The sequence below is a fragment of the Balaenoptera physalus genome (assembly GCF_965194825.1).
Source record: "Balaenoptera physalus genome assembly, chromosome: 2".
NCBI classification, from domain to species: domain Eukaryota; kingdom Metazoa; phylum Chordata; class Mammalia; order Artiodactyla; family Balaenopteridae; genus Balaenoptera; species Balaenoptera physalus.
In genome coordinates this window covers 792,987-808,337 of record NC_138883.1, presented here as the reverse complement: position 1 = coordinate 808,337, position 15,351 = coordinate 792,987, and the positions used below count along the sequence as shown (strand labels likewise).

Sequence of the window (15,351 nt, the reverse complement as noted above, 5' to 3'; positions counted from 1 at the left end):
CTGGGGGAATTGAAAGCAGGGTCTCCAAGAGATATTTCCCCCCCACCCCCCCCCCACCCCCGCCGTGTTTCTAGCAGCACAATTCACATGAGCTGAGACGTGGAAGCAGCAGCCCAAGGGCGTTGGTGGGTGTATGGACAAGCAAATGTGCTTAGTCCGTACGGTAACGATGACCCAGCCTTGATAACGAAGGGGTCCTGACACAGGCTGCATCATGGAGGGACATGCTGAGTGACATGGGCCAGTCACAGAAGGACAAATCGTGTGTGATCCACTCGTATGAGGTCCCTAGAGCAGTCGGATTCATAGACAGGAAGTAGGATGGTGGGGCCGTGGGCTGGGGGACAGGCGGGGAGTGAGTGTTGAATGGGGACAGAGTTTCAGTTTTACAAAATGGTAAGAGTTACGGGACGTGGTGATGGTGGCACAACCGTGTGAATGTGCCTGATGCCCCTGGACTGGTTCCTTGCAGGCGGTAAATTTCATGTTGTATACATTTTACTGCAATAGAAAAGGAGAGAGGTAGCATTGCCAGACTGTTCCCCCAAACGTGGCTGCAGCAGTTACACTCTCCCAGGGTGGGGAAAAGTTAGAGCCGGACGCCTCGGGGCTCACCAGCGCTGACCCTCACACTGCGTGGCTGGACTCCAGGCGGGGACCCAGGGAGGGACTCGGGGCCCACCCGCCTGGGGTCCTGCTTAGGTGGGGAGCCGTCTTCAGACCCCGAGGCCTGCTGAGTCCCCCGGTGGGGACTGCCCTTCCCCCGGGGCTCCTGGCCCACGTGGGGCCCTGGGGACCCTGTGGCGTTCCGCCATCAGGGAGCCCGTCCCCACCCGCCACCTGGCGCTGCCCTCCCCTCCCGCAGCTGAATGAAGCTCGGGGAATTTGGTTTAAAGGAGGTGCCGCCCTGCTCCTCTGGGACCCCAGTGCCCCGGGGCAGCAGGGCCGCAGGCTCCCGTGTCCCCCACGCGGGACGTGGGGGTGGTCAGTCCCCCAAAGAGGAATCGGGGGCTTTGTGCTCTTTGCAGCCTCGTCTCCCCGCCCCGGAGGCCCTGCCCCCACCACTTGGAACCCAGGCTCCGAAGCTGGGTGGGCTGAGGTCTTTTTTCTAGGGCTGGGCACAGGTGCTGGCCAGGTTTCCTGGGGCAGCAGCGGGGAGCGGGGGCCTTGGGGGACCCTCAGCTCCCTCCACTGCGGGGCGACTGGGGGGGGCTGGGCAGACTGGTCCCCCCCCAGCCCCTGGGGGGCATTAATCGTGAGACCTTCCTGTCAGTGGGAACGCCCTGCGGGCCTGTGTATAAAAACATCTGCAAAACCAGCTTTCCGTGAACTTTCTGAAATGTCACTTGTTTCGTAACTCACAAAATCCAGGGGTGTCGGGATACGGTGGCTCCTCCTCACCCCCCAGCACGCCTTCCCTGACCTCGGGGTCCCAGCATAGCCTGACCCCACGGCAGAGCCCGTGCCCCTGCTCCCCCGGGGAGTGCGTGCTACGTGGGCCTTGTTGAGTGACGCCCCCGGGGGAGGTCCCTGCCGCCCGCGCTCTCCCGTTCCCAGGGTGCTCTGCTCTGCTCATCTTCCTGTCCCCGTCCCCTGTGCCAGCCTTCTGTGCCAGCGCCTCTGTCCATTCACCCCATGCTCGATGTGACCCCTGCCCTCCAGGGCCCAGGCCCAGCACCCCGTGCTGCCAGGTCCCCCTAAGAGTCTGCCTCTTCAGGTCAACCCCAGAGAGGACGTGACCAGCGCTCCCCCAGGGTGCCATCTCCCCGCTCCCTTCCTCTTCTGTCCCTCCTTGCTCCACCACACTGCTGGCACCTCCCTTTTCCTCCAGACTCTGTCCAACACCTTGGCCGGCCGAGGACCAGCCCCGGGAGGCCTGCCCGCCTTGCGGGCAGGGGCGGGCACTGTGCGGCGGCCCAGGCGCCCCATCCCGTCAGGGCCCGTGGGGCCCACTGACCTGAGAGCACACGGAAGCTCCAGCCCCGGGTGTCACCCGGAGGGACAGAGACCCGGCAGCGTGGGCTCGGCCCCGCCTCCTGGGACCCACCTGGTGGCGGGAGGCGGCTCTGAGGGGCCGCAGCTGCCTTCAGCCGGATTACCGCCCAGCCTGGGTGTCCAGTTGCCCTGGGCTGTGGGCAGCTCCGCAGCTCTGCTGGCCCTCACAGCTGACTTCGCGGGCACTCCTCAGTCTCTGCTTTGCGAGTGCGCGGTTGTCTCCTGGGTCCCTCGATCCTGTAGGCCCAGCTCTTCCCGCACAGCAAGAACCAGAGACCCTGAGGACTGAAGTGTGTGTCAAGGCCCCTCTCACACCCACGCGGGGGCGTTCCCTTCCCAGGGGCAGAGGCGTCTTCCACACCCGTCTTTAAGGTGATGCCCCAGTCATAGCGGCTCCTCCCCGCGCCGAGGATGACCTGTGGCTGGACATCCAATGAGATGCTGCAGGAAGGGGCGGGCGTACTGTCCGTCGACACTCACACAAAGCGAGAGCAGCTGCGTTGGGAAGAGGCCACCACACACGGGAAGACAGAGTGGAAACAGTTCTTTGCTGTGTGTTCATGCTCAAACAAAGGAAGGGGAAATCCCCAGGGGGGATTCATCTGGATGAAGAGGGACCTGGGCCAGGGCGGAGCCAGGGAGGTGCCTGGGGGTGGCTGGGGGGCCTCAGAAGCACGTCTGTGAGGGGCTTGTGAAACCGGGGCACTCGGTGGGGGGCTTGGGGACACCCTGCCTGGGGTTAGGGAACCCGAAGTGGCAGGGAGGCTGCCCCTGTGAGGAGGATGGTGGACCGCCACGTGCCGTCAGAAGCCCACGTTGGTGTCGTGCGTGGGTGTCGATTCTGAGCACTGAGATGCCTCTTCAAGTGCAAGTGTTAGAGAACGAGAGACTGAGCCTTCAATCACAGGCCCCTCCAACTCAAGTTATGTAAGGAACAGGGCAAATCTTAGAAAAAAAATAGAGGAATGGAGGTAACAGAGCAAGCTTAATGAAATAAGAAAACAATATGAAATATTAACAAAAGCCAGAAGTCAACTGCTTGGAAAGACTAATAATGTAGCAAACTTTGGCAAAAGTGATCGAAAGAGAAAGCACACATGTAAACAATTTTGGAACGAAGCGACAAAGTCGAAGAACACTAAACAACGTCAATAAACATGAAAAATAAGTATGATGCTTTTCTAGAGAAAATATGGATTACTTAGTAATTGACTTAGTAAAATAGAAAATGTGTGGAGACCAGTTACATCAAAGCCTCCTCTCTTCCCCAAAGAGCACCAGATGGCTTTATTTGTGAATTTTACCAAATGTTCAAGAAATAAACCCTGTCTCGTATGACGTGTTCCAGAGATTGAAAAGATGTTTAAAAAGAGGCAAAGCTGTCAATTTTATGAGGGCAGTAGAGTCATCAAAACTCCCAGAGGCAGCACAAGGGTAGGGTTGACCTCATGGACATAGATGTGAAAATCTTAAAGAAAATGTTGAGCCCCCAAAAAATTCCTACAAGGTATAAAATTGCAAAAGTATTTCATGAAATAGGAATTATCTCAAGAGTGTGTGGGTGATTTACTTAACATTAGACTATTTATTATCTTTATCACATTCAGAGTGAAAGAGAAAAATCATATGGTCTATCCAGAAAAAGCATTTGATGAAATTTAAGAGACATTCTTAGGGATATAGAAATAAACAGGAACTTTAACCTGTTATAGGGCACCTACTAAAAATCTACAGACCTGCACTATCCAATGTATTAGCCTACATTTGGCTACTGATTAATCCATTTATCCATTAAAATGTATAATTCACTTCTGCAGTAGCACCAGCCGTATTTCGACTGCTGGCTACTGGTTACCACATTAGAGAGTGCAGCTATAGAACATTTCCATCACTGCAGAAAGGTTATTGGACTTCGCTGCTGTACACACATCATTCTTAAACACTAGAAATATTACCTCTAAAACCAAGAAGAAAGGTAACTGCTGTTATCCTTGAGGTACTGGACGGTGCAACAAGACGTGAAAAGCAGATAGGAATGGGTTGAAAGAAACACAACTGCCATTTGCAGATGGCATTGTTGTTCAAATGGACAATACAAGAGAGCATACAAGCTGTTAGAACCAGTAACAGTCCTGGAAGGTTGACTGATACAAGATCAACACACAGAATCAATAGTGTTGAAACACCTGCAGCGTTTCAATTTGAAAATAAGAAAAACAGTGTTATTCAGAAAAGCAGCTAGTAGCTTATCTAGGAATCAGTTGGCCAAAGGGCATTAATGACTTTCGCCAGAGAAACAGCTAACCACTGACTCAAGGACATAAAACACCTGAGTAAGGAGGTGCTGAGGCTCCGTGATGACCTAAAGATGTCACTTCTCCCTAAATGCAATTCAGTTTTATAAAATTCCGTGAAGGAATTGAACTTGGCAAGCAAATTATGAAGTTTATATGAAACAGACAAGCAACTTTAAAGAAAAATGAAGTATGTTTATGTTTACCTTAGCAGATGCATGTTTATTTAAATAAGCTATACTGATGAAAACAATATGCAATTGTCAGAAGTATGGACAGATTGACCTGTGGGGCATAGAGCAGGACACAGAAACACACAAACGCAGCACGCTTCAGAAACAGCCTTCTTCATCCATAAGGAAGGGATGTACTCTTTCAGAAGTGGTTGGGGGACAGGTGGGCGTCCATGTAGAAAATAATAAAATCAGGTCCCTACCTCACACCATACACAGAACAGCTCCACATAGATTAATGACCTCAGTGAAAAGAGAAAAAAAAAAAAACTGGGAGGAGGGGTGTGAAATTAACGAATACATTATCCAAGAGGCATAAATCATAAAAGACATTTAATTAAATAAACATTGTCTAGAAACCCACTCATGTGACAGCCTGCAGCTAGGACATAGATGATAGATGTGATATACATAAGCCAATGATTACACCTAGAATAAATGAAGAATCCCTAGACAGTGAGGAAATGCCAGTGCAATAGAATAATGGGCAAAGGTTTTGTACCGGCAGGCTGTGGAATCGCTCACGGCCAGCAAGCACCTGAGAAGTTGCACAGCCTCCCTGGAGGTGAGGGCGATACCAGATAAAACCACCGCGAGATCCCCCAAATCTAGTGATTCTGTTCGTTTGGGGGGTTGAGTGCTAGGGGCTGAATTGTGTCCCGCCCCCACCAGGTTCACACTGTGACTCCCTGACTCTCCCAGTGCGTCGGGAAGTAACTGTATTTGGAGACAGGTATTCAAAGAGGCGATTAGCTTAAAATGAGGCCCTAGGGCAGGTCCTTCTCCACTATGACTGGTGTCCTTAAAAAGAGGAGATCTAGACGCCCAGAGAGACGCTGGGGTGGGGGTGGGGGGCGTGCACAGAGTGGAGGCCACGTGGAGGCCGTGAGGAGCGGCCGTCTGCCAGCCAGGGAGAGAGGCCCAAACAGATACTTCTCTTATGACCAGAGGAAACCAGCCCTGCAGGCACCCCGATCCCGGACCGCCAGCCTCCAGACCGTGAGAAACAAATGTCTGCTGTCTAAGCCGCCCTGTCTGGTATTCGTTATGGCTGGCCCAGGACACCAACACCCCCCTGGGCCAGCAGGAGTGCACATTAACCCCACAGCTTGGGAGAACGGTTTGACAAAACCCCCGGACAGGTTCTGAGTGTGTGGAGCTGACCCAGTAACCCCACTTGGGCAGAAGGTGCCCGCGCAGCCCTTTGAATACGGGGCCGGAGCGTGTAGTGTCGGATCACTGGAGCAGCCTGAACGGCCATCACGGGGAGACGGAGAAGCCATATGCTCGTACAGAGAGGAAGTACATGGCGGGCACGGGGAGTGCACACTAGTTACGTGCCCATGGCTCTCGAAAGAAATGAGAGGTGGGGAGAGAAGGAAGGGCAAGTTGCAATAGCACACTCAGGGTGGTGTTAGCATGTGACTTGAGAAACAGAGCAATGCACGCTGACGCGTACATGCAAATTTAGTGAAAATGGGACATGCCTGGCAGTCCAGAGCACAGCCGATGTCTCTGTGACAGGGAGTCAGAAAGGCAGAGCCACCTGAAGGTGCTGATTCCTGCCTCTTGTACAGCCCAGGGTTAGGGGTCCAGGGCTGGCTGGGCCCTCTGCCGTCCTGAGCGTGTGGCTTCCACTTCTGGATCCAAGGTGCCTGCCTGGGTCCTGCCATTGCATCTAGGGGGAAGGCAGTGAGCAAGGGCTTGCCACCCAGAATATGATCACGTGGCCTCTGCTCGGGTTCTGCCGCCCTGGCTGCTCAGTGACCATGCCGAGCTGCCCCAGACAGGACTATGGTCTCTGGCCAGGAGGCAGGTGCCCAGCTAACATGGGGGAGGCCTGTTACCAAGGGAGGACGGGGACACCGGAGTTGGGGGACGGCTGGCAGTATCCTGGGAGGAGACCCCTCCTCCAGATGGTGGTTCCTTTGGAGGGAGGGGGTGGTGAGGAGAGCACACAGTGCGTTTCTGTGGTCATGGGTGCCTTATTTCTCTAAAGAGATCTGCAGCTAGCATGGAGAACATTTGTTAGCACTTGGTGGTGGGTATGTGGGTTTTGTGGCATCACTCTTTGTAACTTTTCTCTATTTTAGAAGACAGACCAGAATGTTGCCTCTCTGGGTTAGGTGTGGAGCTTGGCTCTTTCCTCTCTCCTGCTCGGAGCAGACACGGTCCGAGGAAAGAGAACACTGGCTGTGAGCGAGGCCCCCTCCCGTGGGAAGACTGGGTTTTCACCTGCTGATGGGGTGGAGTTTTATAGGGACTGTGTAAGATCCCCTTGGCTTCTTTGTGTGTCACTGCGGAACCTAGTGCCATGCAGGGTGTTTGACGGAATAATGGTCCCAGCTTAGTGATGAATCACTGTTTGTGGGGGCTTCTCAGTGTATTTGTTTATGGTTTCCTTGAGGGCCAAGCATTCTGCAGTAAATCTCATCCTTGGCTGCCCTCAGGCCTATTTCTCAGAACCAACCTTGGATAAAAACCAAATAGCATTTATTCTGTTGATCCGGCTCAGTCTCTGGGTGCAGGTGATCCTTTCGATTTTTTTAGTGTTGTTTGCACAAATAGCATCAGCTTGAACATACCTTAGAACACACACACCCCACAAGAAATCCCAAATGGCTGTAGGTGTCACAGTCACCTGGGAGATGAGCCTCTGAAGTGAGTCCGTCCGGGCCAGAGACGGGCTCCCTGCAGATCCACGGGCCCCTCCTTACGGGCTGGAAGCCACGCCCTTCATGGAGCGGTTTCTTAACTGCCACGTCCTCGTGGGCACCCGGCTCTTCCTGGATGGTCCCCTCTGCGCTGTGGACTCTGAATGCTGGACTCACGCCCTCCCCAGCCAGATACGTCGTGAGGGACGTCAGCTTCTAGAAACGGGGGTTGTGAAAGCCCTGAAAATAAGAGATGGAGACCCTGAGACCCCCCCACCCCCAAATAAGGACTGGGAAGTATTTTTTAATGATTAATTGATTCACAGCAGGATCCAAATAAAGCCCCTGTTTTGCAGTTGGTTGATATATCCTTTAGGTCTTCTAGGTTCTTCTAACTTTTGAAAAGGTACTTTAAAAACGTACATGCAGGTACTTCCCTGGTGGCACAGTGGTTGAGAGTCTGCCTGCCAATGCAGGGGACACGGGTTCGAGCCCTGGTCCGGGAAGATCCCACATGCCACGGGGCAGCTAAGCCTGTGTGCCACAACTACTGAGCCTGTGCTCTAGAGCCCGCGAGCCACAACTACTGAGCCCGTGTGCCACAACTACCGAAGCCTGCGTGCCTTGAGCCCGTGCTCCGCAACAAAGAGTAGCCCCCGCTCGCCGCAACTAGAGAAAGCCCGCATGCAGCAACAAAGACCCGATGCAACCAAAAATAAATAACAAATAAAATTAATTAATTAAAAAACAAAAAACCGTATATGCAGTAAAATTCAACCCTGCCTGCTTTTCTGTGTGCAGCTCTGAGCCCTGTCACCCCTCAGGCAGGGCAGGACACCCAAGACCAAACCTTGGGACCCCTGCTCCACTCTCCGCCCTGTGCCCTCCACTGCCTCTCCCAGAAGGTACATAGGTGGGCGAAGATGCGGGGCACGACCTCTGGACTCTGGCTTCTCTCCTGCAGCGTGCGTGTGCGCCCCTGCATGCGTGTGCACGTGGCGGGGCTCGGTCCTCCGGTCCCCCAGCAGCACTCCCTGGTGTGGATGGCCTGGTGGCTTTGAGGGATGTCTGGGTTTCCAGTTTGGGGCGAATGTGAACTCAGCTGCTGTGCACGTTCGTGTCCGAGTCTTTGGGTGGATTCCCAGGAGTGGGGTTGGGGGTCCTGGGAGCTGATGCTGAACCTGCGGGGTCACGGCCCCCGCTCCGCCGGCTCGCCAGCACTGGGCCTTTGGATCTTGTTTCCGCCTTTGTAATAGGTGTGTGGTATCTAGCTCTGGCTTTAATTTGCATTTCCCTAATAGCTAATAACGTAGAGCATCTTTCCATGTGCTTATTTATTGTCCATATGTCTTTTTTGGTGAAGAGTCTGTTGAAATCTTTTGCCCGTTTTTATTGGGTTGTTTATTTTCATATTATTGAGATTTGAGAGTTCTTTATATGCTCTGGATAAAATCCTTTGTTGAATATGTGATTTGCAAATATTTTCTCCCACTCTTAGCTTGTCTTCTCATTTTCTTAATAGTGTTTTTCGCAGAGCAGAGTTTTAAATTTTGATGACATCCAATTTATCGGACTTTCTTTTTCTATTCTATTAATCTATACGCCTTTCCTTTGTCAACAGCACTCTGTCTTGATGACTGTTGGTTTATAGCAAGTCTTGATGTCAGTGAGAGGTGCCCAGCTTACTTTGTTCTCCTTTTTCAAAGTCATTATTTTTTTCTATCAAAGTGTAGTTGATTTACAATATTATATTAGTTTCGGCATAGTGACGCAATAGTTTCACAGATTATACTCCCTTTAAAGTGACTGTAAGTAGTGGCTATATTCTCTGTGCTGTACAATACATTCTTAGCTTATTTATTTTATACATGGGAGTTTGTACCTCATTCCCCTATACCTATCTCTCCCCTCCCGCCTTCCCTCTCCCCACTGGTAACCACTAGTTCTCTATATTTGAGTCTGTTTCTGTTATATGCATTCATTTATTTTATTTTTTAGATTCCACATATAAGTGATAGAGTATTTTGTCTTTCTCTGCCTGACTTATTTCTAGGTCCACCCATGTTGTAAATGGCAGAATTTCATTCTTTTTTATGGCTGAGTAATATTCTATTATATATATATGTATATATATATGCACATATATATGTACACACACATATACATACATACATACCACGTCTTCTTTATCCTTTCATATCTGGACAGACACCTAGATTGCTTCCATGCCTTGGCAATTGTAAACAGTGCTGCTGTGAACATTGGGGTGCACGTATCTTTTCAAATTAGTATTTTTGTCTCTAACCGATGTATGCCCAGGAGTGGAATCGCTGGGTTATTTGGTAACTCTATTTTTAGTTTTTTGAGGAACCTCCATACTGTTTTCCTTAGTGGCTTCACCAATGTACATTCCCACCAACAGTGTACAAGCGTTCCCTTTTCTCCACATCCTTTCCAGCATTTGTTATCTGTAGACTTTTTGATGATGGCCATTATGACGGGTGTGAGATGATACCTCATTGTGGTTTAGATTTGCATTTCCCTGATGATTAGTGATGTTGAACATCTTTTCATGTGTCTTTTGGCCATCTGTATGTATTCTTTGGAAAAATATCTATTCAGGTCTTCTGCTCATTTTTTAATCAGGTTGGTTGTTTTTTCAATATTAAGTGGTATGAGCTGTTTATATATTTTGGATATTAACCCCTTATTGGTCGTATCATTTGCAAATCATTTCTCCCATTCCGTAGATTGTCTTTTTGTTTTGTCAGTGGTTTCCTTTGCTGTGCAAAAGCTTTTAAGTTTAATTAGGTACCATTTGTTTATTTTTGCTTTTTTCCTAAATTATTATGATTATTCTAGTTCCTTCGCCTTTCCATATAAATTTAAAAGTCAGCTTACTAATAACTACAAAAAAGTCTTGCTGGGATTTCATTGGAATTGCACTAAATCTGTAGATCTAGTTTGGGGAGAATTAATGTCCATGAGCCTGGCACATCTTCTTTGATTCCTTGTGACAGCAGTGGGGAGTTTCTAGCATGCAGATTGTGCATTTATTTTATGAGATTTAGGTATTTCTTTTTTGTAAATGGAAGGTTTTTTAAACACTGACTTCAGTTCATTACTAGTATATAGAAATGTGGTTGCGTTTCATATGTTGAACTGATGTCGTTCAATCTTGCTAAGCTCGTTAGTTCTTGGACCTCGTTTTCACATTCTCCTACATTCCTTGGGACGTTCTACATAATGATTGTGTTGTCTGCACATAAGAAGAGCTTTATTCTTTCCTTTCCTATCCTGCCTTTTGTTTCCTTCCCTTGCCCTCTTTCCCTGGGCGGGCCTTCAGTGCCCACTGAATTGCAGGGGTGAAAGGGTGCAGCTTTGCCTTGTTCCTTATCTTAGGGGACAGTATTCTCTCTCTCACCTTTGGACCTTTGGACGTGCTCTTTATCAGGTTGAGGGGATTCCCATCTATTCTTCATTCTCTGAGAGTTTTTAATCATGAATGGATATCGAATTTGTCAGAAGTTTTTCTGAATTGATTGAGATTTTATGGTTTTTCGTATTTACTCTGTTGATGTGTATCACATTGATTTCAAATGTTGAACCAACCTTGCATTCTTGGAACAAACCCCCTTTGGTTATGGTGTATTATCCGTTGTTCCTTTTATATATGTCTGGATTCAGTTTGCTAATATTTTGTTGAAGGTTTTTGTATGTGTGTTCAGAAAGGAATACTGGTCTGTAGTTTCCTTTTTTGTACTGTTTTTGTCTGATGTTGGTGCTGGTATCAGGGTGTTTGCTAACCTCATAAGATGATTTGAGAAGTATTCTTTCCTCTTCTGTTTTCTGGAAGATATTTTGTAGAATTGGTGTTATTTCTTCTTTTAATATCTGGTTAAACTCACCTGGAGTTTTCTTTTTCAGAAGTGTTTAACTATTAATTCAACTTCTTTAATAGATCAGGCTGTTGTTCGTCCTGGCGAGTTTGGGCAGTTTGTAGCTTTCAGGGATTTGGTACCTGTAATCTCAGTTCTCAGATTTGTGTGCATTGAGTTATCTGTAGTATCCCTCGTCACGCTGTTCCATGTCTGTGAGCTCTGTAGTGATGTTCCTTCTTTGATTCCTGATATAGGTCATTTTTGCCTTCTCTCTCTTTTTTTCCCTTTGTGTGGCTGGAGTTTTTGTCAATTGTATTACTCTTCCCAAAGAACCAGATTTTGGTTTTATTTTTTCTAATTGTTTCTTTGTCTTCAATTTCATTGTTCTGCTTGTATCCTCATTTCCTGCCTTCTCACTTTGGGTTTAATTTGCTCTTTTCCTGGTGTCTTAAGGTAAAGCCTAGATTGTATATTTGAGAATGTCTTTCTTTTCTAATGTAAGCATTTAATGCTGTGAATTCTCCTCTCAGTACTGCTTTAGCTGCATTCCACAATTCTTGACATGTTGTTTTTCACTTCCATTCCACACAAAATACGTCTAACGCCCTTCCGGGTTTCCTCTTTGTCCTGTTGGTGATTTAGCAGTGTGCGGTTGAATTTCCCAAGTAGCTGGTGTTTGCCAGCTGTCCTTCTATTGCTGATTTCTAGCTAACTCCATTTTCATCAGAGAACATACTTTATGTGATTCGGTTCTTTTAGTGTGTGCGTGTGAAGCATTGTTTTATGGCCCAGGATGTGGTCTGTCCTGGTGAACGTTAACTGCTTTCATCCGTCTCCTCCTCTAGCTTTTTCCCTGGCCCTGCAGAATCAGAGCAGCCCCCATGGTAGAGGGGCTGAGCTGTGAGAGTGGCCCCGCCATGAGAGGGGTCCTGCTGGGCTCCCCTGCTTCACTGCTGTGTGTCAGGGACTATCAGGGACGTACTGTGTCTCTCTCCAACCTGCAGTGGTCAAATAAGGGGCATCCCCTGCCTGGGGAAGCCCTGATGTCTGTCTCCTGGCCCCTCTGGGCTCAGTGGAGGGCAGATGACAGTCTCCAGGGTGACAGGCTGCGGTGAAGCCCAGCTGGGGTGGGTGCGGCCTGTGGGATCGGTGGGGCCATGTGGGTGGGCAGGACCCTGGAGAGGAGGGGGGGCGGGGCCTCGAGTGGACCGAGGGCAGGGTCCCTGGGAGGCCTGTGCTCTGGCAGCTGGGAGTGGGATTCCCAAGCGCTGGTACCCTGGTCCCTGGGGGCTTCTGGGGTTTGTGGTCTCAGGTTTCCTGTCTGCCCGCCCGTGGACCCACCCAGGCCACCTTCACCAGAGGGAGACCCTCTGCGGAGGGGCGCTTGGTCCAACAGCCTGGGGGTGCTGATGGGTGCCCCCTACGTGCAGGGACCCCGAGGGTGGCTCCCAGTCTGGCCAGGCCTGGGCAAGGGCTCCTGGGAGACGTGAGGGCCAGTCTCCATGAGTGACCGAGGTGCTGGGGTCAGAGAGCCCGCGGTCCAGCTGAGGCTGGGGCTGCTGCGGTTTGGGGCCTTCCTGGAACATGAGAAGGCGTCGGAGTGCACGGTCACTGCTGAGCCCGTCTGTGCCCTTTGCAGGTTGTGCAGCCTGACCTTGAAAAAGCTGGTGGTCTTCAAGGAGCTGGAGAAGGAGCTCATCTCGGTGGTGATTGCTGTCAAGATGCAGGTGAGAGTCTGCCTGTGTCACTGACCTGGGGCCATGAGGGTGCCTGTGTTGCCCAGGAGACGAGAGGGGCACAGCTGCACCAGCAGCTGGACCCTTGCCTGTGCAGGAGGCCCCGCCCTCCCGGGCACAGCAAAGCGCAGGCCACCAGGATCCCCGGGTGGGGGGGAAAGCAAGTGTGCTGAGCTCACCTGCATATGGGCCCCATGCAGAAGCTGGGACAGACCCTCCCTGCTCCCCGCTCGCCCCCCGGCACTGCGTGCCCCTCGCCCACCAGCCCTCCACCCGGGCCCAGCCTGGCTGTGCTCAGCTCTCGCTCCCAGGCCATAATACTCCGTGTCCCTTGGGCCTCACAGGTCCTTCTTTCTGCCTTTGAACAAGTGTCGGTGTTTCAGGGGGACCCAGCTGCCCCAGCACTCAGCGCCCCCTTCCCCAGCAGCCCTGGAGGAGGGCCCCGTTAGTCGTGCGAGCTGCCTTGGCCTTTTGGTGGCCCCGGAAGTGGGACGTGGGTCTCGGGCCTGGGCTATACCTCGCGCAGCCCTTTGCAGCCGTCCCCCGCGGCTGCGGCCGTGTGTCGGGCCCACCTCGGCAGGGCCCTCCCTCCCCCAGCACTGCTCACGCGTGGCATTGTGTGGCAGCTCCTGGAAGTGGGGATGTCCTGGGTTCGGCCCCTTGGCTGGGGCCCAGCGGGTACGGAGGCCTGTCCTGTTAGGACCCCCAGACCGTCGGCACCACGCAGGGCAGAGGTCCTGCTTCTCCCCCAGCCCCAGGCTGCTGGAGCCCAGGCTCGCGGCCGGCGTGCGTGCTCGGGACCTGGCCTGCGGCTCCTGATGAGACTCACCAGGGCTTCCTGGCTGGACCTCCAGGAGCAGCTCGTGGGCCTCGGCGCCAGGCTCTCCTCCAAACTGGGAGCTCAGGTTGGAGCCCGGCAGGCGTGAGGCCCGCCCTTCCCGGTCATTTGCCGTCACCAGAAAAGCAGTACATTGTTGAACAAAGACCCGAAGAAACGCTTTTCCCCACCAAAGGTGCTGCTGCTCTCAGCGTGAAGCAGGCCGTGCCCGGCCGCACGCCTGGGACGTGGGAAGGTGCCCACACGAGAACCAGCCCCGCCGGCCTGCGGGCAGCAGCGGCTGTGCTCTGGGCCTCCTGGCTCGGGAGGGCTCGATTGCGCTCCGGGTCCTCAGAACAAGGTGGTTTACCCATCCCTGGCCTCTGAAACCGGCACTGTTGACCTCTGACACGACGGGACCCCCTGCACTCTGGCCCCGTTCCTCCAGCTGCCCGTCTCTGTGGTCCTGCCCTGGACCCTGTCATTATCGAGCACTCAGCCTCTGATCAGGGTCCCAGGCCGCTTGGAGCCACCCCGTTCCTCCAGCTCACCCGCCTGGCCCCCCCACCCCCAGCTGGCAGGCACAGCTCCTTGCCTGCTTCTCTTGGGGCATCCTCTCCTGCCTGGGTCACCTGCCTTTCACACCTGCTCCTGGCTCCTCAGCTGCCCCCCGCCCCCAGGCCCCTGTGTCCTGACTCCCGGAGGAAGCAGACGAGCTGGCCTCCCTCGCTGACCCGAGTCTCCATACATGTGTTCACTGCTGCCCCCTCGCCCCGTCTGTTCATGGACCCTCCTTCCCCGGGCATGGGCCCATCGGTTCAGGTCCTGACCTGAGTGGGATCAGATGTGCAGGAAACGGGGGGGAAACGGCTGTGAGGGGCAAAGGGGAATGGGCCAGGGGGTGGGGAGAGCACCAGACCCCACACGGGGTCCCTGCCCCCGGGAGAGCTAGGGGTGGGGGCAGAGTGGCAGGAGGGGCCCCCTCGGCACACTGCAGGCTGGGAGTAGCTGCAGGCAGCGCGGCCTCGGCACCACCGCCTCGTGCATCCAGAGGGCAGTGTCTCCAGCAAGACTTCTTCTCAGCCGCTCGGCCACCCCACACTGGTGCCCAAGCCCCCTCCCCATCACTCCCGCCAGCTCACACGTCTGTGCTGCTCACGTCTTTGTCCTGGACCCACACCCCACTCCCACCCATTTCTCTGCAGCCCCTCATCTTGGTGAGACGCCTTGGGAGCTCCCGAGGCCACCCCTGGCCTCGTCAGCCGCGTGGTAACCTCTGCTCTCCTGCCTGACTCTGTGAATCTGGCTCCTCGTGGTGCCCCCTGGACGTGGGCTCACGGGGTTTGTCCTGCTGTGTCTGGCTTCCTGCTCTTAGTGTGACATCTCCAAGGCTCGTCCATGTTGGGAGAGCTATTTTTAAAACAATACTATCATGAACATCTTTAATCCATGTGGAACTTATTTTGGTACAAGGTTTGAGGTTGGAACCTGTGGGGGTTTTTTGGTTTGTTTTTTAATTATTTTTTAAATTAATTAATTAATTTATTTATTTATTTTTGGCCGTGTTGGGTCTTTGTTGATGCACGCGGGCTTTCTCTAGTTGCGGTGAGCGGGGGCTACTCTTCGTTACGGTGCGCGGGCTTCTCATTGCGGTGGCTTCTCTTGTTGCGGAGCACGGGCTCTAGGCACGCAGGCTTCAGCAGTTGTGGCTCACAGGCTCCAGACGCGCAGGTTCAGTAGT

The 15,351-nt window shown here is 52.4% G+C and overlaps 1 protein-coding gene across 5 annotated transcripts in view; it reads left to right on the top strand.

Annotated features, from left to right (window-relative positions):
- PACS2 (phosphofurin acidic cluster sorting protein 2) overlaps nucleotides 1–15,351 on the top strand; it is a 62,916-nt gene that overhangs the window by 19,709 nt on the left and 27,856 nt on the right. For all 5 annotated transcript variants that reach the window (XM_082450818.1, XM_082450817.1, XM_082450820.1 and 2 more), the window contains exon 2: nucleotides 12,697–12,784. In XM_082450818.1, coding sequence (XP_082306944.1) covers nucleotides 12,697–12,784 — 88 coding nt within the window. The remainder of the gene's footprint in view (nucleotides 1–12,696; nucleotides 12,785–15,351) is intronic.